This window comes from Dromiciops gliroides, chromosome 3 (assembly GCF_019393635.1).
Source record: "Dromiciops gliroides isolate mDroGli1 chromosome 3, mDroGli1.pri, whole genome shotgun sequence".
NCBI classification, from domain to species: Eukaryota; Metazoa; Chordata; class Mammalia; order Microbiotheria; family Microbiotheriidae; genus Dromiciops; species Dromiciops gliroides.
In genome coordinates, this window is record NC_057863.1 from 302,411,763 (window position 1) to 302,438,661 (window position 26,899).

A 26,899-nucleotide genomic window follows, 5' to 3' on the forward strand; every position below is an offset into this window, starting at 1 on the left:
CCAAACCCAATGTTCTTTTCATTCACCCGGCTACTTAGGACTGCCTGTAAACCAGCTCACAGCAGGTTCCCATTCCAATAGCCCTTGTTACTTTGTCGCAGGGGAGATTCGACAAGACACTTGCCCTTTCAGGTGGCCAGGGATAAGTGCAAAAATTCGGCAAGTTCTTCCCCCCCCCCCCCCCCCCGGCGTTCTGCAGAGAGTTAGAAGCATCTGGGATACCCGCAGCCTCTGGTACACTCAGTGGCTGTTTTGCCTTCTTCCTGGAGGTGCTCTGGCCCAGATCTCTGACTACAATCCAGTAAAACTTAATGGGGGGAAAGGGGGTATCAAATCCAATCAACTCATTTTACACCTTAGGGGTCCAGAGAGGGAAAGTGTCACCCAGGAAGGAAATAGCAGGGCTGGGATTCAAAACGGGCTCCTCTAACTCTAAATGCAATGCTTTCCCCCCTACACCTTGCTCTATAAAGGATGCCGGCTTCATTCCACCTTTCCTAAACAGCCCACTCTCCAGATTCATGCCCCCTCCCCACTTGCACAGCTGGCAGACACACCCACCCCATATTGTCCCGTCACCATTTTCACTGATGTATCCGGTGGCATCAGTCTACGTATTGTTTCCCCAGGGCACGCCACCTTCCCTCCATCACCCCCGCCCCCACCCGTGGTGTGTGTTTACAATGTGTTTGCCTTGTGTGTTTGCTTGGTGTATGTATGTGGATCAGGTGCCGAGGTTGCTGGTGAATGCGCCTGTGCGGTGGCCCCGCAGGGCCCAGCGGAGCCGGAGCAGCCGAGACGGCTTGGGTTGCAAAGACGGCGGCAACCGCGAAGCCAAGACCGCAGCTCGGAGTGGAAGGGAGTAATTGCGAATCGCTAATTCTTTCTGGAAGATGGCCGAGTCCGGAGTGGCGCGGGCCTCTCCGTCACACCATCGGGCAGCAGGTAAAGCACACACGGCCGGGACTTTGGCGTCTGTACCCGGCATTTGCTCTCTCCCTTCTGTTTTCGCCACGCACATTTTGCCCCGCCAGCAGTGGGGCACAGTTGGAGGGAGATGCGGTGTGTTCGTGTGTGTGTGTGTGTGTGTGTGTGTGTGTGTGTGTGTTCACAGTCGGCCCCGGGGCTTGGGGGTGGGGGCTGGGGAGGTGGAAGAGTGGTCTTCCGGGCTAGAGCAATCCTAGGGATTGCCTGAGGGGATTTGTTCTCCTCTCCCTCCTTTGCGCGCCCGCGGAGGTTAAGGCACGTCCTTGCTCCTTGCTCTGTAGGAGAAAGGTGTTGGTGCCGAGTGTGCGCTCGCCTTCTCTCGTCATGGTCCCCGCGGCGGGCCATCTGCCGGAGCTGGCCACCTGCCGGCCCGGACCACCTCCGGGGTGGTGAGGGACGGACAGTGAAGAAAGAGGAAAGGAAGCGGGGTGGGGGCTCCCTACTCTATCTGTGCTCGGTTCTCCCCGCCTGGGCCCGGAGGTGTGCGCACACGCGCGCACACACATATACTCATAGAGGGAGAGAAAGGCCACGCTTCATCCATCCTCCCCCCACCTCCAACCTTCCACATAGAGAGTAAGTGGGGACTGTCAGTGCTCAGTCCTGCTGGGGAGTTCACGGGCCAGAGCCGTAGGGTGATAGAGAGAGCCTAGGGCATCTACTGGGAAGACTTATGATGCCTTTTCTTTTTCTACTCGGCCTGTCACCAAATCGTGCGCGTGAACAGGAGAAGGAATCCTGGGGAGGAAGGCTTGAGGATATTTCTGATTTACTCCTGATTTTCACTTCTCTCCGAGAATTGGCCTTTTAAACACCTTTCCACTTACCCTTCCCCCTTCTTTGCCAATCATGGACAACTGCCTCCTTGCCTCCCAGTCCCACTGGTGAGCAGGTGGAGGAGGCAGCTGCCCAGACATCCTCCTGTAGCTCCAAAGGCCAGTGTATGTGCCTTTGTGTATACGTGTGTGTATGTGTGTGCGCGTTCACCAGAGTTACAAGCAGCTATAAAATCCCGTGGTAGGGTAAGACAGGGTAGGGTAGGGTGTAGCTAACATTGTGTGTGTATTTGGGGTGGAGAGTGGGCAGTGTCTTACCTAAAGCGCACTTCGTAATTGAAAAGGTGTCAGCACCGCCCAGCGTGAAGCTGGACTGCTAAACAGGATCGAAAGCTATGAGAGAGGACTTTGTGTGTTGTATGGGTTGGGGGTAGGGGGGAAGGGAAAGGGGGTCGGGTGGATTATAATAGTGGGAAAAGCGAAAGCGAACCTCTCTTTCCAGTTGTAAACCCTTCTCAGAGACAACTCTACTCCCCGAGAGGGCTCAAAGCGAGCTTGGGGATCCGTGTAATGTATGTAACCCAGGCCACAGATGTGGGCTTGTTGCCACACACACATTTAAAAACCTAGTACGCCGTAATCGTGGAACTGCTTGGTCTTCTACTTTCTAAGTCCCTGGATGTGTGAAAATCAGAACTAACTACTGGCAGAAGCTGTTACAGATTAATGGTTCGCAGTTCCCTGGGGCTGCAAAGCGTAGTTGCAAACCTGCAGCTACAGAGCAGAGAGCCGATTGTGAGTATTTTAAATGTGCTTAGACTTGAGCAGGAGAGAGGCGTGCTGGGGATTCGGTTACTCATCAGCACGGATGCCTTTACAAAGTTCTTCTGTTTGCTTTAAAGTAGACTCTGGTTTTATGAGAACTAAGCTATTCGCCATGAGGCAACATTCAGGTGTTTAGACCTGCCCCAGTTGTTCTTATGTGGCAGCTGTACCAATAAGCTTCCCAGTTCCATACTGCAGTTACTAGAGACTTGTTCCAATCTTCATACTCCCGCTGGAGAGAAAGAGAATCGGATTGAAAATATATGGAATTGTGGATAAGAATTGTGGCCCCACTAACCCTTTGAAGTGGCTGCACGTAGTCTTGAAGGATAAGCGGTAGGGAAACATTTCATACTGTTTTGGGTAATTTTATTTTTCTAAAATGATTTTATAAAAACCATTTATTTAAGTAGTTACGATTTTTTTTTGTATTGCCACTACCATAAATGTAGGCAGGAACGAAACCCAGGGGGATATTCATTAATCAGTTGTATGGCTCTCTCCAGGAACAAGTATACATTTCTGAGGCCTTGTTTTCCTCATCTGTGAAATGAGATTACTTAAATGATCCCTACGGTCTCTTTCCAGTTCTATGATCCATAATCTCATTTTCTTGTTCGTTTGGTTTTTAAAATTGTTTTTTTTTCAAGTGTAGCAATTGAGAATAATTATAGTACCATAAAATATGTAAAAATGCATATTTCCATACCTATCCTTTATTAAGCACCTAATTCGTCCAGATGTTTTATAAACATTTGAACCACCCCAGAAGGTAGGTTCTGTTAGTATTCCCACTTTATGGATGAGGAAACTGAGGCAAACGACTTAAGTAACTTGTCCAGGGTCACACAGCTGTAAAGTGTCTGAGGCCCCATTTGAACTCAGATCTCCCTCTCTTTCCACTGTGACACTCAGTTGCCTCCAAATTTTTCCTGAGGAATTTAGGATGGAGTTTTCCAGGACTTGTTTTGTTAACATATCCTGTCAGAGGCAGAATATCTCAATCTTTCACCATAATTGTGTAACTGTCAATTTTATTACTAAATATTTTAATATGTTTTGTGGTAACATAAGGATTAGCTCAACTCTGTTTTCCTTCTTTTGATGTGTAAAGCTGGAATGAAGACATGTGCCAGAGGAATGACTAGAAATCTAAATTCCAGGAGCTGAGTATTCTTTGGTGTTTGTAAGAAAAGCAAAAAGTAATATTGGAAGCTTCAGCTTAGAGTGCCCAGTAGTCCAATAGCAAGCATAGTAAGAATGCTTTTTCTTTTTTTGTTGGAGAATTGTACTTATGAAAAATAGCCTTTTTAGGAAAGCAGTCTAATTTCTTTGTGTAGGACTTTTTTAGGGAAAGAGCACTGTATTTGAATCAGAAGACTTGGGTTCTATTCCTGATTCAATGCTCTATGTGCAGTAGGTGCTTAATAAATGCTTGTTAATTTGGTGTGATTTTGAGCAAATAACTTCCTCTCTCTGGACTTCAGTGCCCTCATCTATCAAATGAGGGGACTTAGACTGATTTTTCTACTGTTCATTTCAGTTCTAAATCAGCAACATTTAAGGTTTTGTTTCACTTGGCCCTTAATATAGTGGTAAAGAGTTGGTCCAATGATCTTAACCAAGCAGGGTCTATCTAGAATGAAGTCTTGGATTAGGTGAACCTGTAAACTAGCTAGGTGGTACAGCAGAGAAAGGTGCTCCCCCCCCCCCAACTTCCCCTGGTCTAGAGTCAGGAAGAATTCCAATCAACTCTCAGTGACTAAGTCACTTAACCACTGCCTGCCTCAGTTTCCTCATCTGTAAAATGGGGACAGTAATAGCACCTACCTTCCAGATTTGTTGTGAGGCTCAAATAAGTTAATATTTGGGATAAATGTTTGTTTCCTTCCTTTAAAGTACTAAAACTTGTGATCCTGTGATCCCATTCTTTCCTACTCATTATTTCTTGAATCCTTCTTACTGTACTGTGGAAAACTGTAAGACACAACTTTCCCACACAATGCTAGTTGGACAGACAAGATAATGATAATAGCTAGCATTTATACAGTCCTTTGCAAATATTCTCTTATAATCATAATAATCCTGTGAGGCAAGTGCTTATTACTGTCTCCATTTCACAAATGAGGAAACTAAGCCTGAGAGGTCAAGTGATTTGCCCTGGGTCACATAGCCAATTAAGAGTCTAAGGTACGGCCCTGGATTCAGGAGGACCTGAGTTCAAATCTGACCTCAGACCCTTGACACTTACTAGCTGTATGACCCTGAGCAAGTCACTTAATCCCAATTGCCTCACCCCCCCCCAAAAAAAAGAGTCTAAGGCAGGAGTTCTACTGTGCCATATGTTGTATGTATGCATACATATAATTGTGTATGCATACATACACATATGTATGTATAAACACATGTATACCCATATACATATTTGTATAGGCAATATATATTGGTATATAATATATTCTAATTCTCTCATAATATTCTATATAAACCATATATAATATAGTCTAATCATTTCATGTGTGATTATATACATATGTGAAACAGTTAGAATAAAAGTATATAATTTAAGGCATTCCTGGTTGGGTTTTGTTTTAGTTATTCCCTATTTTAATTTCTCTCCAATATTCTAAGATTCTGTTTAATATATACATGAATTCTTTCTCAGGCTTATTTTACAAATGTTCATGGGTTTTGTGTTGGGTTAAAAGATGGACCAGTTGGGTCTTTGTCACTTTATGGGGGACTGAACTCTTGAAACAGGTTTCTACATTTTTGAAATCCAGTGTTTGTTGGATTTGTTGTTTGCAGATGATTTTTATAATTTTTGCAATGAAATCAGGTAAGGGTCCAACTGTGGAATGGGTATAATTAAGATCTATCATGATTCACTTAGATTCAACCAAATAAATCCATAAACTAACATTAATCATTAAGTGCCTTCTCTGTGTCAGGAACTCTGCTAGGCCTGGAGATGCAAGTACAAAGATGCAAACAATCCCTACTTTCAGGGAGCTTACATTACAACAAATACATATAAATGCATGTGGTATAAATATAAAGTGAATTTAAAAATATATATACATATAAAGTACATAAATACAAGGTAGTTTGGACACTGTTCACTAGTATTTGAGGGAAATCAGTAAACGCTTTATGCAGACCTACTCCAAAAAACTCATAGCGCTTTCTATTTACATCCATAAATTTGTCTTTGGATCATGGATTATTTTTATTTTTATTTGTATCCTCAGTGTTTAATGATGACTAGAAATATATATGTCTGTCAATAAATAAACATTTATGTTCTTTTAAAAAATTATTTGAACCTCTAAAGTCAATGGGATTTTTTGTTTTGTTTTGCAACAGAAACAGAATTAGAGAGTTTGTGATTTTCTCAAGGTTTCACAGGTAAAGTAAGTCAGGGAGGCAGATTGAGAACCAGTCTCCAGCAATGGTTCTAATACACCCTGATAAATGAAGGAAATTACATAAAGTGCAGGTCTTACCTTGTCACCCCTGCACTCAGTAAATTTCAGTGGCTCCCTATTACCTCCAGGATTATATTAAAATCCTCTGAAATTCAAAGCCCTTCATAACATGCCCTTTTCCTCCCTTTTCAGTTTTCTCACACCTTCTACTCCCTCCCCTGCCCCACTCTTTCACCCAATGACAGTGGCCTCAGGCTGTTCTTCAAACAAGCCTCTTCTGAAGCACTTCCCAACCATTAAAGTGCTACATGAATGCTATTATTATTAATAACCCAACCACAATTCCAGACTGTGTATGCTCTAGAGACAAACTAAGACATCCCAACAACTTTGCAGCATTTGGAATAACTGGAGCCAGCAATTATGTAAAACGCCTTCTGGTGATATATTGCTTAGTGGTTCCTTTTTTTTTTTCCCTTAAATCACAACTTCCGCTCATCTACATTTATTAGTCTTTGAAACAATATTTCTGAATATACTAGGAAAAAAATCTTAAGGCAGAAGATAAATTACAACCTTTAACAAAATATGAAGAGGAAAGAGATAATTGGGTACCCGGATGGCTAGTAAGCCCCAAGCAATAAGTAATAAAGAGTCCAAAGATACCCCCATCCATCTTCAAGGCTGAGACCTCAAGCTAAAAGAAAAGCTATTCCTTGTCTGGAGGACAGTTTTGAAGAAGCAATGTGGGAGGGGACGGTATTTGGGAGAAAAGCTTTGGTGTTGGAGTGAAAAAAAATTGGGTTTGAATGAGTCTCTTAGCTCTGGCTCTGTGCTAGCTGCTTGCTAGCTGAGTGGAAGTGGGTCATTCAAAAGCTCTGACTTGGTTTCTATATCTGTAAAATGAGACTAATAGCACTTATCCTACATAAATCACAAGGTAGTGATGAGAATCAGATGAGATAACAGATAATGGACATGAAATCACTTTGTAAACCAACTGTTAAATGCTATCTAGTGCTATGAAATTAACTTCCAAAGTTTTGGGGGGTTAATAATGCCATATATCTACACAGCACTTCATAGTACTATAAAGGTGCACCTTAGCTCTACCTCGTTGCCACAGTGAGGTGGGCAGAAGAGCCCCAAATCTGCCTCAGCCAGCAAATACTCAATCTCCTTGCTAAGTGTGGCCAAAGACAGTGACAGATTAGAATAAAAACCATTGGTAAAAGGTACGACTTTAGAGCAGGGCTTCTTAAACTTTTTCCACCTGAGACCCCTTTTCACTCAAGAAAAATTTTACATAACCCCAGGTATTTAGGTCTATAAAATAGGTATACATAACCTTTTACTGTTGTCATTTTTTTCCTGACCCCCCACACTCAGTTATGCAACTGCATATGGAGTCTCTACCCACAGTTTAGGAAGCTAGGCTCTAGAGGATGGGATTACAACTATCACTGACTCTCAGAACATTAGATTATAAATTTAAGGGGAGGGACCGTGCCACTTTTTAAATCCTCAGCACTTAACACAGTGCCTGGGACATTGTAGGTGCTCAGTATTTATTGAATGAATGAATAAATGAATGAATGAAAACAGCAAAGGGAATGATAAAAGGGAAAATGAGACTGCAGAAAGTATGGCTTGAGATTCAACTTGAGAACCCAAGCCTTTCCCACATAGCTAAAAGGAAAAAAAAAATCCTGGGAGATGTAGTGGTACTTGAAATAGGTTGTGGTCTCCATTTTACAAATAAGGCAAAAACAAAACTTGTGACTCCTTTGAAGAGACCATGATCTAGTGTCAAAAATGACTAGAACCCCAGCCTCCCAACTCTGGTGGCTCCATTTGAGGCCATACTTAATATTTAATTTAATGTCCCCATCTTGCTGGGGCATCTTGGTGGCACAATGGATAGAGTACCAGGCCTGAAGTCAGGAAGACTCATCTTCATGAGTTTAAATCTGGCCTCAGATGCTTCCTACCCATGTGACCTTGGGCAAGTCACTTAACCCTCTTTGTCTCAGTTTCCTCATCTATAAAATGAACTGCAGAAGGAGATGGCAGACTGAGAAAACCCCAAATGGGGTGACAAATCGTCATACACGACTGATCAATTACAAAAAGCCCCCAAACCTAACTAAGCTCATTTAGTGGCCCTTCATAGACCAGCCGTTGTTCAACCATCCCCCCCCCCCCCCCCCCCCCCCCCCCCCCCCGTCAATGGGCACTTACTTTGCTTCTGGGTTGGTTGGTTTGTTTGCTTTTGTTGTCTCAGAGTTACTTAGGTTCTGTTATGTTATGTTAGGAATTCCTCTTATAGAAACTTACTTTACCCCTGCATAGAATGGCAACCCACCTGTAATTTATAGTCTTTTTTCTTTTTTTGGTGAGGCAATTGGGGTTAAGTGTCAAGTGTCTGAGGTCAAATTTGAACTCAGGTCCTCCTGAATCCGTGGCTGGTGCTCTATCCACTGCACCATCTAGCTGCTCCTATAATTTAGTCTTAGAAAGTTTCCTAGATCCCTGACAGTGTTAAATGAGCCTTGCCCATAGTCACATAGCATCATGAAGAGACCGCTATGAATATTTTTTTTTTTTTTTGCGGGGCAGTGGGGGTTAAGTGACTTGCCCAGGGTCACACAGCTAGTAAGTGTTAAGTGTCTGAGGCCGGATTTGAACTCAGGTACTCCTGACTCCAGGGCCGGTGCTTTAACCACTGTGCCATCTAGCTGCCCCACATGAATATTTTGTTATACATGGGACCTGCCTTTCGGCAACAGCCTTGGGGCATATGCCCAGTAAGAAACACTGTGAGAATCACTGGGGACACAAATAGAAAAGGAAGCTCAGTCCCTGCTGTCAGGGAAGACAAGGCTTATGAAGTTTCAGCTCTAAGTCAGATGGAAAGGTCAGGAGGCAGATGGTAATTTATTTTCTTGAATGTCATTTCCATGGAGCTTCTGATGTAGAATCCTCCAATGGTGCCAAGGACTTTAATGTAAAGAACTTGGTTTTCTGGGTCTTTAGGAGCTGTGGCTGCTGAGGAGGTAGGGGGTGCAGCACCTGTAGGGACAGTGGTCAGGTCCCACAGAGGTAGCTTTCTTAGGGCAGGCCAGAAATAGAACCAGTGGTTTGGGGCAAGGGGCTCTCAGTCTTTACTTGTCTGATGGTGACATGGTGACAATTGGTCAACTTTTCATGCTGGTGTTAGGGAGGTGGAAGGGCTCCATCTCCACGGGGATCTCTTCTGTATGATGATCATGGTGGTTAGGCATTGATTCTTTTCATGCAAAAACATTTATATGTAATCAAAGTTGTTTGTTTTATCTTTTATGATCATATATCTCTACCTCTAGTTTAGGAATTCTCCTCCTAAAAGGACCTATAGGTACAAAATATATATATATATAATGGCTCATTTTGTTGTAGCAAAAAACAAAAAGGAATCTAAGATGGGTGTTACCCATTAATTGGGGAAATGGTTGAAGAAATTTTGATTTATAAAGATAATGGAATATTTTTTTTTTGGTGAGGCAATTGGGTTTAAGTGACTTGCCCAGGGTCACACAGCTAGTAAGTGTCAAGTGTCTGGGGTTGGATTTGAACTCAGGTCCTCCTGACTCCAGGGACAGTGCTCTATCCACTGCGCCACCTAGCTGCCCCTGCCACCTAGCTGCCCCAAGATAATGTAATATTATTGCACTGTAAGAAATGACAAAGGCACAGATTCAGAGAAACATAGAAAGATTGTATAAACTAAAGCAGAGTGAAGTGAGCAGAACCAGGAGAACAATTTATAGAACTACAATACCATAAAGAAAAATAACTTTGTCCCCCTCAAAAAAAAAAAAGAATAACAAAAAGAAAAATAACTTTGAAAGGCTGAAGAATCCTGATCAGTGGAGCAGCCAACCACAATTCAAGAAGACCAACAATGAAGAATGCTACACATTCCTGACTGAGAAGTGATGGAAAAGAGGCACAATTATTGTTATTATTCAGTCATTCAGTTGAGTCTGACCCCAAGGACATACCAGCCCCTTCTGTCCTGCACTATTCTCTTGAAGTCTATCCAGGTTCATGCTCATTATTTCCATGACACTATCTCTCTCATCCTCTACCATTCCCTTTTCCTTTTGCCTTTAATATTTCCCAACATCAGGGTCTTTCCAGTGAGTCTTGTCTTCTCATTATGGGGCCTACTTAGAATGTTTTGCCTAGCTTCTTGGCTCCAAGGAACAATCAGTCAGTGAATAAATACTTAGCAAGTGCCTACTATGTGTCAGGTAATGTGCTAAGTGCTATGGATACCACAAATAAAAAGGCAAAAGACAGTTTCTCTCCTCAAGGTGCTTAATACTCAAATAACTCTGTACAAACTGTATATAGATACAGGATAGATTGGAGATAATCAATAGAGGGAAGTCAGTGGAATCAGGAGGGATTGAGAAAGGCTTTCTGTAGAAGGTGGAAATTTATTATGGGACTTGAAGAAAGCAAAGGGGGCAGAGATGAAGAGGGAGAAGATTCCAGGCATAAGGAACAGCCAATGAAAACATGCAGAGCTGAGAAATGGAGTGACTTATGTGAGGAACAGTAGGGAGGACACCATCACTGGATTGCAGAATGGGGTGTGGAACTGGGAACAACTGCTGTAAGGTGTAAGAAGACTGGAAAGAGGGGGTGGCTAGGTGGCCCAGTGGATAAAGCACCGGCCCTGGAATCAGGAGTACCTGAGTTCAAATCCGGCCTCAGACACTTGATACTTACTAGCTGTGTGACCCTGGGCAAGTCACTTAACCCCCATTGCCCGGGGGGAGAAAATGAAGACTGGAAAGGTGGGGTAGGGCAGGTTATGAAAGCTCGGAATGCCAAACAGATGATTTTATATTTGATTTCAGATACGATAGGGAGCCGTTGAAGTTTGTTGGGTAGAGGGGTGCCGTGGCTGAATCACCTCTTTAGGAAAATTACTTTGGTTTCTAGACTGGGGAGAAAATCATGGCAGGCAGGCTGACCCGACACAAGGCTACTGCAACAGTCTAGGTACAAGGTGATGAGGGCCTGCACCAGGGTGGTGGCAGTATCACAACCAAGCTACCCGATGACAGGTGATGGGATGTTCAGAACCTGAACATTTGTTCAGAATATTATATAAATAGCATCATAAAGAAACTGAATATTTGTTGGCCTGCATATCATATAAAGAAACGTGAATATCTGACTTTGCCAAACAAGTAGTATATTTTAAAATGTCGGTATTCTTCTTAATTTTGAGATCCTTCCCTACTTCTGTCATGCGGAAACCTGAAAGAAAAAAGGCAAAGGCAAAGAAGAATGGAAAAGGTGAAGCTAACAGGGGTGAGGCAGGTAATTGGAAGGGTTGGGGCAAGAGGAAGATGTGCTAGCACAGCAAGTGCCTTCTCATACCCACTGTTTTCCTTGGCCTTTTGAAGCTCCACCCCCTCACGATATACTCTGCCAGGCACTAGAGAATGGTGGAACCAGCCCCAAGTACTTCTGTTGCTCCCTCCCTGCTCCCAGCCACCACCCCGTATCTCCCTCTCTGCACAATACCCATATGCTGCAGGTGGATTCATTTGGAAAGGTAAGGAAAATGAAGAAAGGTTTAAGGGAGGTGGCATATTGTAAGAGGTCATCACACCCCACAAGTCTGTTCATACAAAAACAGCATAAGATTATTTCTGTCTAGCCTTCCTTTGTGTTCAGAGCAGAAACTGGTGCTGCCACTGAGTTTTTCAAAGTACATTCAAGAAAATTACCTGCCTAGAATTATGTTTAATGTGATTGTACATATATAACCTATATCAGATTACTTGCTGTCTTGGGGAGGGGGGAGGGAGGGGAGGGACGGAGAAAAATCTGAAACTAGAAATCTTATAAAAACAAATGTTGAAAATTATCTCTAAATGTAACTGGAAAATAATAAAATATTTATATGGGGAAAAATTACCTGCCTAGATGATTAGGGAGATAATTTTATTTTTAAAGATTCTGAACTTCAAATCCGGCCTCAGACACTTGACACTTACTAGCTGTGTGACCCTGGGCAAGTCACTTAACCCCCATTGCCCTGAAAAAAAAAATTCTGAACTTGACAACCACCAACAACTTTAATTCCTCCATATGCAATGAACAGAAAAAAACTACATAAGAAATTATAAATCTCCACTATATCCAGTTTGTTTCTTTTTTTAAAGTATGTAAAAAAATTAAGTAATTTCAAAGCTGTCCTGCTTCCCTGATCTCCCTCTGAACCTCCATCTGTTCTCTTTTGTGCATTCTTTTAATGTTTCATTGATACTTTTTTCTTTCCTATTCTTTTTTATTTTTTTTTTAATTTTTTCTTATTCTCTTTTTCATCATCACTATCACTATTCCTTTTCTCCCTCTGATTCCCTTCCTCTTACCTAAATTTTAAAACCCTCCCTTGTAAGCATAGTCACAACCAAAACAAATTAATACATTGTCCAGGTCCAAAAATATATCTCAATTACAAATTGAGTTAATATTTAAATTAATGCAGGCTATTCACTGGAAGGTCAAATAATGAAGATGAAGCTTAAATACTTTGGCCCCATAATGAGAAGACAAGAGTCATTGGAAAAGACCCTGATGCTGGGTCTGATATTGAAGGCAAAAAGAAAGGGAATGGCAGAGGATGAGATAGATAGTGTCATGGAAATAATGAGCATGAACCTGGACAGACTTCAAGAGAAAAGTTCAGGACAGAAGGGACTGGTGTGCCATGGTCCATGGGGTCAGACTCAACTGAATGACTGAATAATAACAATAATTGTACCTCTTTTCCATCTCTGTTGAATCAGACAATCATAGGCTTTAATATAAATGTAAAAAAAATATATTGATACATGTCCTTGAAAGCCACTGGATGAACTGGAGTCATTTTGCAAAGGAAGTATGTTTGGATTGGTTAATTGTTATTGTTATTCTTGATTCATGAGGCTCGTTTGGAATGGGGAATTGAGAAAAAGGCTGATTCACAGCTTTACAAGGAGCAGAAAAGATACATCATTATACTTAAGAGGAACTTAATGAGTACTTCAAGAAGCAAAAGGAAGGACTTCTAGCATCTTTGCCAATTGTGCTTGAACTTATGTACTGGTGGAAGAATGTATCACATTCAAGGTGGTAGCAGAGTGGATAGAGTACTGGACCTGGAGTCAGGGAGAGTTCAAATCCAGATGTTTACTATCTGTATAACCCTGGGTGAGTCACTTAATTTCTGTTTGCCTCAGTTTCCTCAATGATAAAATAGAGATAATAATAGCACCTATTTGGAAGGGTTAGATGAGGTTGGTGAAGATCAAATGAGATACTATTCATAAAAGCACTTGATAAAGTGCCTGACACACAGTAGGCACTATATGAATGCTTTCCACCTTCCCCAAGGACTTTTTTGAGGGGAATATTTTGTATCAACTGTACCAGCTAAATTACTATAGTAAAATTGTAATTGTTGTTCAATTGTGTCCGACTCATAATGTCCCCATTTAGGGTTTTCTTGGCAGAGATACTAGATGGCTTGCCATTTCCTTCTCCAACTCATTTTACAGATGAAGAAACTGAGGCAGAGTAAAATGATTTGCCCAGGGTCACACAGCTATTAAATGTCCAAGGCCAGATTTGAACTAAGGAAAATGAGTCTTCCTTACTCCAGGCCTGACACTTCAACTCCTAGCTGTCCATAGTAAAATTACCCCTTTTTAAAGGCTAATTAAGTTTGGTTGGCTAATTGAATGAAATCCACTGTTATTCACAGGCAGAGAGGATTATACTGGTTGATGCTTGTGAACTACATCACAACCCCTCAGAACCATTCTAGAACCCCAAGGGGAAGATATAGTAGCCACCCGGAAGACCTTATATGTCATTGCTAGTGGGGACTGGGAGAGGAAGCCCAAAGCCTAGACTCCATCTATCTTACACCTTTCTGTTTAGCTTTTAGCACAATGCATTGCATGTATTAGACCCTTTATATTTGTTGACTTGAGTTTAGCTGAATTCACCTGATACCTTGCACATATTAAGTGCTCAACAATATGTCTATTGATGATGATTTGTTACATGTGACCCAGTGCCAAATTATTTGGAAAGGAACAAAAGATTTCTTCTCATTACCTTCCAGGCCCCCCTGAAGTTCTGCCTTCATTAACTCTGATTTTTTTTCTACTCTTCCTGAACCATTCTGGTTTGTTAATCATCTTCGCTCACCTCCTTGGGTGATTCGTTTTGTTCCTTTTTCCCCATTGAATCATATTTAAAGCTGGAGAATTAACATTCTGTTTTATTACATTAATATATCACAATCTAGTTATCTGTTCTCTAATTGCCTGATAAAAGGACCACAGATTTAGTGTTCAAAGGGACCTCAGAGGCCATTCAATTTTGTCCCCTCATTTTTCAGTTGAGAAAACTGAGGTTCAGGGAAGTCAACAGTTTGGTCAGATTGTGAAAAAACCAGGATTTGATTCCAAGTCCTTTGGGAGAAGAGAAGGGAATAAAGATATGTATATAGCACCTACTATGTGGCAGGCACTATACTAACGACTTTTACAAACATTATCTCAGTGTGCTGTTATTATCCCCAGTTACATTTAAGAAAACTGAGGCAGACAGAGGTTAAGTGTCTTGCCCAGGTTCACATAGCTAGTTAGTGTCTAATGTTTTCCATTGTGCCACCTCAGAATGGTTCTTTGGCTCCCAATCCAGCATCCTTTTCTCCACTGTGCGGTATTTTCTTTTTCTTTTTTTCTATTCTAATTAGAACAGCTCTAAATATTTTTGTGATAATAGGTCTCTCTTGCCTTTAAGTGGTGCGTTGTGGATACTAGTCCTATTAATGTAATCTCTGGGTTTGATGGGTATGATTAGCTATTTTTTTTCTTCATTGCATGGTCTCCAAAAAGTTTGTACCAGCAGCGTCATGGAGTTTCTGTTTCCCTGTAGCTTTGTCAACATTGGCATAAATAATTTTTTTTATATTTGTGCCATTCTGGTGGGTATGAGGTGGCATCTTAATGTTGTTGATTCGCATTTCTCAGATTGTTTGGAAATTTGACATTTTTCATGTGGTTCTTGTGTTTTTCTGTGGAAGTAACCACATTTTCTTTTTCCAGAGTTTTAATTAAGACCACCAAGGTTGGGGGAAAGCGTTCCTGATATTTAAGATCTTTAAAAGGAAAATTAGAGGAGATTCTGGTTATTTTCTCTTCCTCTTCCTCCTCATTCTCCTTTTTTCTTCCTCCCACTTTGTTCTCCACTCCCCCAACCCCTGTAAATCTCTGTAGCCCAGAAATGGAATGGGCTTGAGAGAGTAAGGAAATGATGGTAGTAACTCTCTTAATAGATTTATCAGATAAGGCTTGGAGATAATTTAATAGTTTGTTTTTTTAAATTAAGGCCTTAGGAGAATTTTGCATATTTCATTGCATTGCCTCCTCTGGGGATGCTAGTTGAGCAGTGGGATAGAGAAGCAGGCCTGTGGTCAGGAAGACCTGAGTGGGGCAGCTAGTTGGCAAAGATGGAGAGAGTACAGACTCTGGAGTCAGGAAGACCTGAGTTAAAAATCTTTCCTCGGACACTTACTAGCTGTGTGACCCTGGGCAAGTCACTTAGCCCTTTTGCCTCAGTTTCCTCATCTGTAAAATGAACTGGAGAAGGAAATGGCAAACCACTCCAGTATCTTTGCCAAGAAAACCCCAAATGAAGTCATGAAGAATTGAAGACAACTGAATAACAACAAACACAAACCCCTTCATGGCCTAGTAAGTGCTACATAAATGTTGGCTGTGACTTCAGTCCTTCAGACATAGTGCCAGTATGTATGAGATTACCTCCTGTTGGCATGTTGTCTTTTCCATTAGGATGTAAGGTCATAAAGGGGCAGCTAGGTGGTGCAGTGGATAAAGCACAGGTCCTGGATTCAGGATGACCTGAATTCAAATGTGACCTCAGACACTTTACACTTACTAGCTGTGTGACCCTGGGCAAGTCACTTAACCCTCATTTCCCCGCCAAAAAAAAAAAAAAAAGAATGTAAGGTCATTGAGGGCAAGGACAGTATTTTTTGCCCTTTGTTTTATGTGCTTAGCACCACTCATGGCACATAGTCAGTACTTAATAAATGCCAGTTGCTTAGTAGAATCATGGTATCATAGAGTTAAAACAGGAACAGATCTTAAAAGTGATCTAGTCCTATCTTTTTATTTTATGGATGAGGATGCTGAGCCCCAGAGAAGGGAAGTATACCCTAGCTGGAAGGGTCAGGACTGGCAATGATAAAATAATTTGATTGTATTCACAATTCACACACTTTGTATATTTAATTATATAGATATTCTTGGTAACATATATTGTCATGGGCAGGTTGCTAGCAGGGATTGTATGAAGGTGTTTGTAAATCAGCTCCATGTACATGTAGACACCTAGTAAAGTCAAGTTAATCAGTATTTATTGAACACCTACTATGCACCTGTAAACAACATATATATATGTATATATATATATATATATGCCTTACTTGCCTTACTTTAAACACACATAGGTATTCACACAACAGGTAATCTAAAAGTAGTTAACTACTTTTTTTTAAAACATTAACAATAGGATTCCTTTAAATAGTAGTTAAGGATATATCTGCATTGAATATTGCTCAAAGTAACAAGGCCACCTATATTTGGTGACCTATTTATTTCCTTTCTATTTTATTTGCTATTTATTTACTTAATTTACTTTTTTTAAAGCATCTTGTTTTTGGGGTAGCTGTAGCTCCTGCCCATTGTAGGCCTTCAAAAATCTGGGTCTCATATTTTTCTGAAGTCTTCCCTGGATGTCTCGTGGTAGTATGGAAGAGGTCATGGCTTCTCCCCACCCCAAACTTTTTTTTTTGGTGGGACAGTGAGGGTTAAGTGACTTGCCCAGGGTCACACAGCTAGTAAGTGTAAGTTGTCTGAGGCCGGATTTGAACTCAGGTCCTCCTGAATCCAGGGCCAGTGCTTTATCCACTGAGCCACCTAGCTGCCCCCAATCATGGCTTCTTAAAGGCTGTCCTGAGAGTTCAAGTTCTATCAAGTTCTACTGTAATGGAAAGGACCCTCATGATCGTTTTATCTGTCCATATAGAGACCAGGCTAAGTAATGGTGGGGCTCATCCCCAGAATGTTGGCCACCATGTGATGATTTTTAGCCATGGCGACTCATGAAGACTTTTCAGAAAAACAAGGGGACATTGTGATCCCCATCAGTTCCACTGAGTAAATCTTGGAACCCAGAAGTCTTTAATCAGCTCTTTGAGAGTTCTAGGAGAATGGAGAGAGAGAGACAGACAGACAGACAGACAGACAGACAGAGACACAGAGAGACACAGAGACACAGAGCAACAGAGACAGAGGGAGGGAGGAGGAGGGGGAGAGAAAGAGAACACAAACGAGAACAAGAACTTTATGTACACAATTCAAAATTTTTATGGCTTCCTAGTGCCTGTTTATTAGCTTGTTGCCATTTATATTTTGTTGACATTGGGTTTTCTATGCCCTTTAACTTCAGTTTGGGATGAAACTTGAAGATGAAATATTGTTGACTCAGTTTTCAGCAAGACCTTTCCTTATAGATGGATAATTTTCTAAGCCTGGAATCATATATGTTACCAAGCAGAGCTGAACAGTGACCACTTCTGTCAGCCAGGCAACTAGGTGGTGTGGTGGTTAGAGCGATGGGCCTGGAGTCAGGAAGATTGATTGCAAATATGGCCTCAGACTCTAGGCATATGGTTCTGGACAAATCACGAAACCTCTTTTTGTCTCCGTTTCCTCAAGTACAGAATGAAAATAACAGCTGCTATGTTATATGGTTGTTGTGAGGACCAAATGAGATAATATTTGTAAAAGCTCTTAGCACAGTGCCTGGCATACAGTAGGTGCTATATTAATGCTTATTTACTTCCCTGTTCCATTAGCAGTAGAGCTGATTGGGGGCACAAAAGTTTCACCTTCAAGTGGCTAATTGTAATGTAATTACTGTGAGGAAAGTTTTATTTCTCTCCTCAATATTCTCCCCAGCCTTCAATTTCTACTTCATTTGTGTTTTAGTCCAAAGTAGAAGCAAACATATTATCTCTAAAGAATAATTGTCTCTTATCATGGTCTATTAATTCCCACATATCTCTAATTTCCCCCTGTGTGTGAGATGCTAATCTTTATTTTTTTGTTTTTTGGAGCAATTTAAGAAATGGAATTCGAGTATTCTTCCTCTCCCCAATTGTTTTAATTTCTTTTAGTTCTATTGAGCGGTACCTGAGGACTCTGTGTCTTCTTGTGAGAAGTGTTTAGTACAGGTAATATATTGTTTTATCTTTCCTATTTTTAAATTTCCTATTTTTAAATAAGCATCCTTTTGTAGTGAAGATCTTAGAATGAGTATATATATATATATATATATATTTTAAAGCAGGCTAGCTTGCTGGAGATTTAGCAAAAGAAAGAAACTATATGAAAAAGAAAGGTTTTATACTATGTGCTGAAAGTTGTTCAACTTGTCTTGTACCAGCTGTGAGAGAAGCAGAATAGTTCAGTGGAAAGAATTAGTTTTGTAGTTAGGGGACCCAGGTTCAAAATCTGCTTCTGCTCCTTACTGGATGTATGACCTTGGGACAAGTAAATTTACTTTGGTATCATTGTTTACTGGCAACTCTTATTGGCTCTCCACTCAGAGCTTGTTATTGATGTTTTTACTACCTTTTTAACCCTGGCAAGTCACTTAGCCTCCATCGTCTCAGTTTCCCCATTTGTGTGTACATCTGTCAAGAGCTGGTTGTTAAATTTTCAATGAGAGCATTTATACAGTGTAAATCAACAAAGACTACAGATCTTGCCTTGATTTATTGTTTTAGTTATTGTCTACACTTAGAAAAAGTGATGGAGAAAATGTTAATTGTGAAGATAAAACTTAAAAGGGCTTTGTGATCAGAGTTCCGCCTCAGTGCCAAGGAGACCCCTGTGGTCTCCCCTGCCCTCAACCCTCTCACCGGACTGTGAGCTGAGTTAGCCACAGCTGCAACTGATTTGGAGGCTCTGGAGGTCTCTTTTTCTGGCATGGCCTGGGGCTGGATCTGTGTCAGTGCTGCCATGGATTGGGCTCCACTCCCACCCTGATACAGCCTGAACTTCTAAGCAGTCTTTGGCTGGAGAATGGTCTCAGACCCTCCTTTTGTGGGTTCTGCTGCTCCAGGAATGGTCTTATGGCATTGTTTGGAGTTTTTTGTCATACTTGCTGTCTTTCCTCCACCATCTTGGCTCTGCAACCCACCCCCGCCCCCAGGCCCTTTATTATTTATTTATTTATTTTAATTTATTATTAATTGAGGCGGGGGGGGGGTCTGGGCAATGAGGGTTAAGTGACTTGCCCAAGGTCACACAGCTAGTGAGTGTCAAGTGTCTGAGGCCAGATTTGAACTTGGGTGCTCCTGAATCCAGGGCTGGAGCTTTATCCACTGTGCTACTTAGCTGCCCCTGCCCTTTATTTTTTGTAAAGTACTTTTTTATTTTTGATTTTTTGCAGGGCAATGAGGGTTAAGTGACTTGGCCAGGGTCACACAGCTAGTAAGTGTCAAGTGTCTGAGGTTGGATTTGAACTCAGGTCCTCCTGAATCCAGGCCTGGTGCTTTATCCACTGTGCCACCTAGCTGCCCCCTGCCCTTTATTTTTTAAGGAGTATTTTGTAATTGAATCTATATATCTTCTGTATATTTTGATAGATTGATCCTCAAATACTTTATGCATTTTGTAGTTATTTTGAAAAGGATTTCCTTTGCTATTATTTTTTCTTGGATTCTATTGTTAGATAGAAATGCAGCTAAGTTTTGAGGCTTTATTTTGTTGTTTATAAATTTATTTGTCATTTACTTTATCAATGAATATTTTTGCTGATTTCCTAAGATTTTCCAAGTATACTACCCTATCATTCAGAAATACGGATATTTAACTCTTGGCTTATTACTATTGCTAGCACTTTGAGAATATCAAATGATAGTGATTGCTTTGACTCCTGTATTTATTGGAAAAGGTTCCAGAACATCACCATTGCACAGGGTGTTTGCTTTTGGTTTTAGATAGATGATTTTTATGTTAAGAAAAGTCTGTCTATATACTTTGTAAGTTTTTGAAAAGAAAGCGTGTTATACTTTACCATAAAAAAAAAGGGCGTTGTGGGCATATTTTTTTCCTCATGAGAACCATTTGTTTAAACATTTACCACTCCGTCGTCACTAGTTGGGTAACAGGGCTTCTAAGGAAGGGCCCTTTCTGCTTAATCTGTAATCCTAAATGATAAAAGAGCTTTGGGCCGCAAGTAAGTCATTTTACAAGCTTCCATTCTTAGGTTCTCTTGTTTAGACTCTGGTTCATCCTAGGAATATGGAAGCTGTTTTCAAACATCAGAGCTTCTTAACCTTTTGTTGTATCATGGACTCAGTACATGCTAGTAAATGTTTAACAACCTGCTTGGGGAGGGGTACTGAAAACACATTTTAAAATTTAATCGTTATTAACATTTTCTCCATCACTTTCTTAAGTCTAGACAATCAGCAAAACAATACATCAAGACCAAATTTGCTGATTTCTGAGACTTAAATGCTCACACTGAAATTTAGCAACCAGCTGCTGTTTGAAGCTGACTCCAGCAATCCTTGTGTGGACCCCTTTGTCAGTCTGGTGAAGCGTATGGACCTCCCCTCCCTCCTCAGAATAATGTTTTTAAATGTGTAAAATAAATACAGAGGATTACAAAGGAAACCAAGTGTATTGAAATACAATTATCATTTTTCTAAGTGTGCAGATGCCAGACTAAGATCCCCTGTTTTAGATAAATGCATGCTGTTGAAGTTAGATGAACTTTAAGGAGTTAGCAAATAGAAGTTTACCAGGAAGAGAAATAGTTTGAATTTTTTGGTTGACAAAGCAGAGAACAGTTAAGACTTTTTATTCCAGGAAGGCCCGAGGGTGTATATATGTAGGTAGAAAGTCCCTTTTGTTCCTGCCCTAGCTTTGCAGAGTTGGGACAAAGTATAATCCTTTAAGTGAGTAGTTTTCTCCTTGACACTCCACTGGGCAGCTAAATGATCAAGTAGACAGGATGCTGTGCCTACAGTCAGGGAGATCCAGTTCAAATCCAACTTCAGACCCTTAATAGCCAAGTGATCCTGGGAAAGTCACTCAGCTTCTGTCTGCCTTAGTTTCCTCATCTGTAAAATGAAGATAATAATAGCACACACCTCCTAGGGTTGTTTAAATAAGGTAATATTTGTGAAGTGTCTGAAGCTTTGGGGTGCTTAAATACTCGTTCTATTCAACTTAGAGGAAAGGCCTACAGTTGGGTGCCACTTTGCTTCACTTTAATACATTCAACAAACAATAATTTTTATATAAATTTTATCCTGAAAATTGGTGGGAAAGAGGTGAGGAGAGACATAAACATTTATTAAACACTTATTGTGTGCTTGGCACTATGCTAAGCACTTTACATATATAATCTAATTTATTTCATTTGATTATCTCATTTGAAAGAGGCTACTTGGGGCAGCTAGATGGCGAAGTGGACAGAGCACCGGCCCTGGAGTCAGGAGTACTTGAGTTGAAATCCGGCCTCAGACACTTAACATTTACTAGCTGTGTGACCCTGGGCAAGTCACTTAATCCCAATCGCCTCACTAAAAAAAAAAAAAGAAAGAAAGAGGCTGCTATCTTTTTGCTTGGAAGTTCATAATGTGGTCAAAAAGCCAGGCTAGGTTGTGATGTTTTACCAATAGATTTCACCGTCTAACACAATATGGCACAACCTGAAAAAATCTTACATTTAAATCTGTATTATTTAAAATTAAATTTTAAAATTTAAATTTAAAAAACTGTTCATTTGTTTTCTCTCGATTACGTCTCTCAATTGAACAAATGAAAAAAAAAATGAGTATGTATAGTTCAGCTAAACAAATTAAATTCCCACATTGGTTATTTCTAAAAATCTATGGCTCATTTTACATTTTAAGGCATCAGAGATGGAAAGCTTCTGGTGTCTGACCTCATAATTCAGTTGAAACCATTTCTCTCCAAAGTTACTGATGATCTCTTAATTACCAAATCTAATGGGCTTTTCTCAGTATCCATCCTTGTTGATCCCTCGGCAGCCTTTGTCACTGCTGACTCCTAAGATCTTCCCCCAGATACTCTTTGAGATACCATGACACTGTTCTGTCTTGGTTCTTCTCCTATCAATCTCATTATTCTTTGTCAGTTTCCTTTCCCATGTCACACCTATTACCGGAGAATGTCCTTTGAGGGCTTTGTTCTTGATTCTCTTCTATAGTTTCCCACTTGGTGATCTCACCATTGGTTCAGTTGTAATCTCTATGCAAATGAGATAACATGTAAAGTACTTTGAAAATCTCAAAGTTCTATATATCTAGCCCTAGTCTCTCTACTGGGCTCCAGCTGCACATCATGGACCGCCTATTGGGCATTGTAAATTGAAGACTCAGTGCATCTATGAAAAAAACATCTTATGTATCAGGCATTGTGCTAAGCTTTAGGGATGCAAATATAAAAAGTAAGACAGTCTCTGCCCTCAAGGAATGTTGTCTTTACCATTTAGAATGAAGGCTTCTTAAGGGCAGGGGCTATTTTCATTGTATCTGAAAAAACTAGTACAGTGTCTGCCACATAAATTTAGTCGTTTCAGTCATGTCTGACTTTTCATGACCCCATTTGGGGTTTGCTTGCTGGAGTGGTTTGCCATTTCCTTCTCCAGCTCATTTTTACAATTGAGGAAACTGAGGCAAACAAGGTTAAGTGATTTGTCCAGGGTCACCCACCCACCTAGGACGTGTCCAAGGCCAGATTTGAATTCAGGAAGAGGAGTCTTCCTGACTCCAGGCCTGACACTCTAGCTACTGTGCCACCTAGCTGCCCTGACACATAAATAGTAAAGCTTAATAAATGCTTGTTGATTGATTGATGAATTGAGTTTGTGCCAGATGGGTCTGCTGTGCTCATGTCTATTTTTCAGAATCCTTGTATTTCTTCAAGCCTCAGCTATGTTGTCACCTCCCATATGAAACTTTCCCTGACTCCTACCCTACCCATCCAGAGTTCATACTCTTTCTCCCCATTCATTCAATAAACATTTATTAAGTGCCTGCTGTGTCCTAGAAACAGTGAGGATACAATACAAAGAGGCAAAGGACAGTCCACGCCTCCAAGGAGCTTACAGTCTAATGGGGGAGACAACGTGCAAACACATCCATACAAAACAAGCTACACCACAGAGGGAAGGCTCTGGAATCAATAGGATTTTAGTGGGGACTTGAAGGGATCAGTGGTCAGAGCAGAGGAAGTAGAGCCTTCTAGGCGTGGGGGACAGCCAGAGAATAATACATTGTATTGATTTCTTTGTGTACATGCCTTGTTCTCTCTCCCACTCCCCCACTCCACTTCAGCTTAGAATGTAAGCTCCTTAACTATGATGAAGACACTGGTTTCTTTCTTTTTGTCTCTAACTCAGTGCCCTGCTCTTTTTTTTGGGGGGGGGGCTGGGCATTGAGGGTTGAGTGACTTGCCCAGGGTCACACAGCTAGTAAGTGTCAAGTGTCTGAGGCTGGATTTGAACTCAGGTCCTCCTGAATCCAGGGCCGGTGCTCTATCCACTGCAGCACCTAGCTGCCCCCAGTGCCTTGCTCTTGATGAACACTGGATGAAATGAATCAAACTGGGGCTTTAGTTTCCTTATATGTAAAAGGAGAGAGGTGGATGGATGATCTCTGAGGTACTTTGCAGATCCATAATTCAATGTTTTCACTGCAAGAGATTCCATGGCTCATAGGCAAACCAGGGTAGGGGATAGAGATGGCGGTATCTGTAGTTTGTGAGCAATACATGAGCAGATACCCGGGGAGTCCACTGTTACTGCACTCATACTGTGGGATGGATCAGAGAGTTGGATTCCTGGACATTGATCCTCTGTAGGGGAGGGGTTCTTCATTTGGAGGGGGGGCATCTGCAAACTTAAAAAAAAATTGGTTCCTGTATTTTAATGATTTGGGTTTTTTGTAATCTTATGTATCTCATTTATGTATCTTATTTTATTTAAAAATATTATTCCAAAAAAGAGTCTTCACCATATTGCCGAAGGGGTCCAGAACACCAAAAATGGTTAAAAATTCCTGCTTCAAGGAGACATTTCTGTTTCAGAGAATTCTACCAGAGTAAGGGAGACATGCTGAAGATACAAATTAAAACTGGTGACTAAAGCCAGCTTTTGAAATTTCAGTCACCCAAATCTATGTCTTCATAGCCATGAAAATTGTGAACAGCCCAGTTTCTTGCTCATACCTGGTATATTTCTCAAGATTCTCCCAATTCCCTATTAGGAGATTCATGTCTGAACTCTTATTAAGGGCGTTGGTTGAAAAATGACTTCACTCTCCATGTAAATGAGAGGAAAAAATGCTGTTGAGTAATTTATGTCGAGTTTGTTTTGGGACCCAATGGGGTGGCCTAATGAGACTGAATGAAGTTGTATTCTTTCTTGGATTATGCCCCTGGATCAAAAATACCAGGCCTAATGAATGGTTAATGATTGACAAGGAATGACAGATGTTGAATAAATCATTGATTTTTTATCCCAGAAGGGTGTTTGTTATGTGCCTATCAAAACTTTCCTGGATAGCATAAGGTACTCCAAGACTGAAGTAAGTTAAAGCCCAAATTGAACTGAATTTCACAGGTATTTGGTACTGTGGGAGTGGATTTATAAAAACAGAACAGGACCTAGATTTGAGGTCAGAATACCTGAGTTTGAATCTCAGCTCTGCTACTCTTGTGATCTTGGGCACATTACTTAAAACTTTCTCTGCCTCAGTTTCCTCATCTGTAAAATAAGGTGGTTAGACTACATGGCCTTTGAGGCCCCTTCTAGCTCCAAATTCAGGATCCTAGTATCCCTTTTCAGGTTTAAATCTACGATATTCTGCTTCCATGACTTATGGTAAGGTGATAAAACAGGAAGACGGGATTAGTATGGAACAAAGGGCTGACTGTATAGTCATTCCCTTTGGGAACATCCTAATGTTCTCAATCATTTTCTTAGAATTGTTAGATTCCTCCTGGGGTTTCCTTGATATTTATCATCAGCTCCACTGTCATTAAAGCTATCAGCTTTCAGGATTCCACTCCTTACCTTTTGAGAGTTGTATCATCATCACAAGTCATGACTCTCTGGAAAAGCAAGTATTTTTTGTTTTTGTATTTTTTTGCAAGGCAATGAGGGTTAAGTGACTTTCTGAGGGTCACACAGCTAGTAAGTGTCAAGTGTCTAAGGTCAGATTTGAACTCAGGTCCTCCTGAATCCAGGGCTGGTGTTTTATCCACTGTGCCACCTAGTTGCCCCAAAAGCAAGTTTTTAAGGGCAGTGGTCTGTATATGATTCTAGCAGTGTGAAATCTTGTTGGGTGGGCTGATGGAAAATTCTCTTATTATTAGAATGTAGTATTGGGCTGGTCTGATGCTTAAGAATCTTTTATTTATTACAATCAATTTGTTAACTTCTGATAATCATAGCTCACATTTATATATAAATCAATCCACAGACATTTATCAAGCACCTTCTAGGTCAGTCAATATTATCATCCCCATTTTATTCTGAGGCTCAGAAGTGACTTACTTAGGGTCATACAGCTAGTCAGTAGAGATTACTTGATCTACTACTTATTATTCTGCCATCTTTTTTTTAAATGATTACAGTGTTCATCTTTTATTTAGTTAGAAAATGACAAAATACATTAGTCCTTTGGTCAGTGGACTGAAAGTCAGCAGGGTTGAATGTTCCTTTTACAGGAATTTTCCAATATAATTTTTTGTTTTCTAACTTTTCGTGTCCATAGGCAACTGACTTTCTTCTTATTTTGTGATGACACTTTTCTTCAGAGGTAACAGCATACCTGCTATTTTCTTTTTGTTTTCTTTTGTTTGTTTGTTTGTTTTTTAGTGAGGCAACTGGGGTTAAGTGACTTGCCCAGGGTCACACAGCTAGTAAGTGTTAAGTGTCTGAGGCCAGATTTGAACACAGGTACTCCTGACTCCAGGGCCGGTGCTCTATCCACTGCGCCACCTAGCTGCCCCCAGCATACCTGCTGGGGATGATAATAATCCCCACTTTCACAGAGTTGTTATAAAGTGAAATATTCAACTGTATGTAAAGTGATATGCAAAAATGTTGGGTACAGAGTAGGAATTTAATAAATGCTTATTGACTGACCTAGAAGGTGCTATTTAAGAAATAACTATATAAAAACTATAATCGAGATCTGTGTACAACTATACCACTAAACAATAGGCTCCAATATTTTGGAGCCCAATTCTACATTAGCAGCACCAAAGTACAAGTAATTATCTGAGTGCCAAAATTTGCAATAATACTGTAATCACAGGCACTACAATGTAGAAGATGCTTATTTGACTGTTCTTGGATTTTTAAAAAATGGCTTTATAGAATGGGCTTTAAAATTTGGTCTCACATATTTCCTAAGCGGGTGAGGGGAAACCTTTTAACACACTGAATCACTAAGGTGATTACATTTTTTCTTTGCTAAGAGCTACCTTCAGCCTTAAAACATTGTAGTTTGCTCTTAAAACATTCTTCAAATTAAGTTACATGTAGCTTGGTACTGCAAAATAATTAACAGCAGACGAAAGAAAAAAAGTATTATAAAGGCACCATAGAAGAATACATAAAATTATTTTCCTTGCTTATAGGAAAGTCAAGTGCCATGCTATTAATATTGAGTTAGAT

General features: G+C 40.7%; 1 protein-coding gene across 3 annotated transcripts in view; it reads left to right on the plus strand.

Annotated features, from left to right (window-relative positions):
• The first annotated feature begins 664 nt into the window (after positions 1–664).
• MAP7D2 (MAP7 domain containing 2) overlaps positions 665–26,899 on the plus strand; it is a 175,722-nt gene continuing 149,487 nt past the window's right edge. For all 3 annotated transcript variants that reach the window (XM_043994859.1, XM_043994860.1, XM_043994861.1), the window contains exon 1: positions 665–945. In XM_043994859.1, the coding sequence (XP_043850794.1) occupies positions 894–945 (52 nt within the window). In that variant the 5' untranslated portion in view covers positions 665–893. The remainder of the gene's footprint in view (positions 946–26,899) is intronic.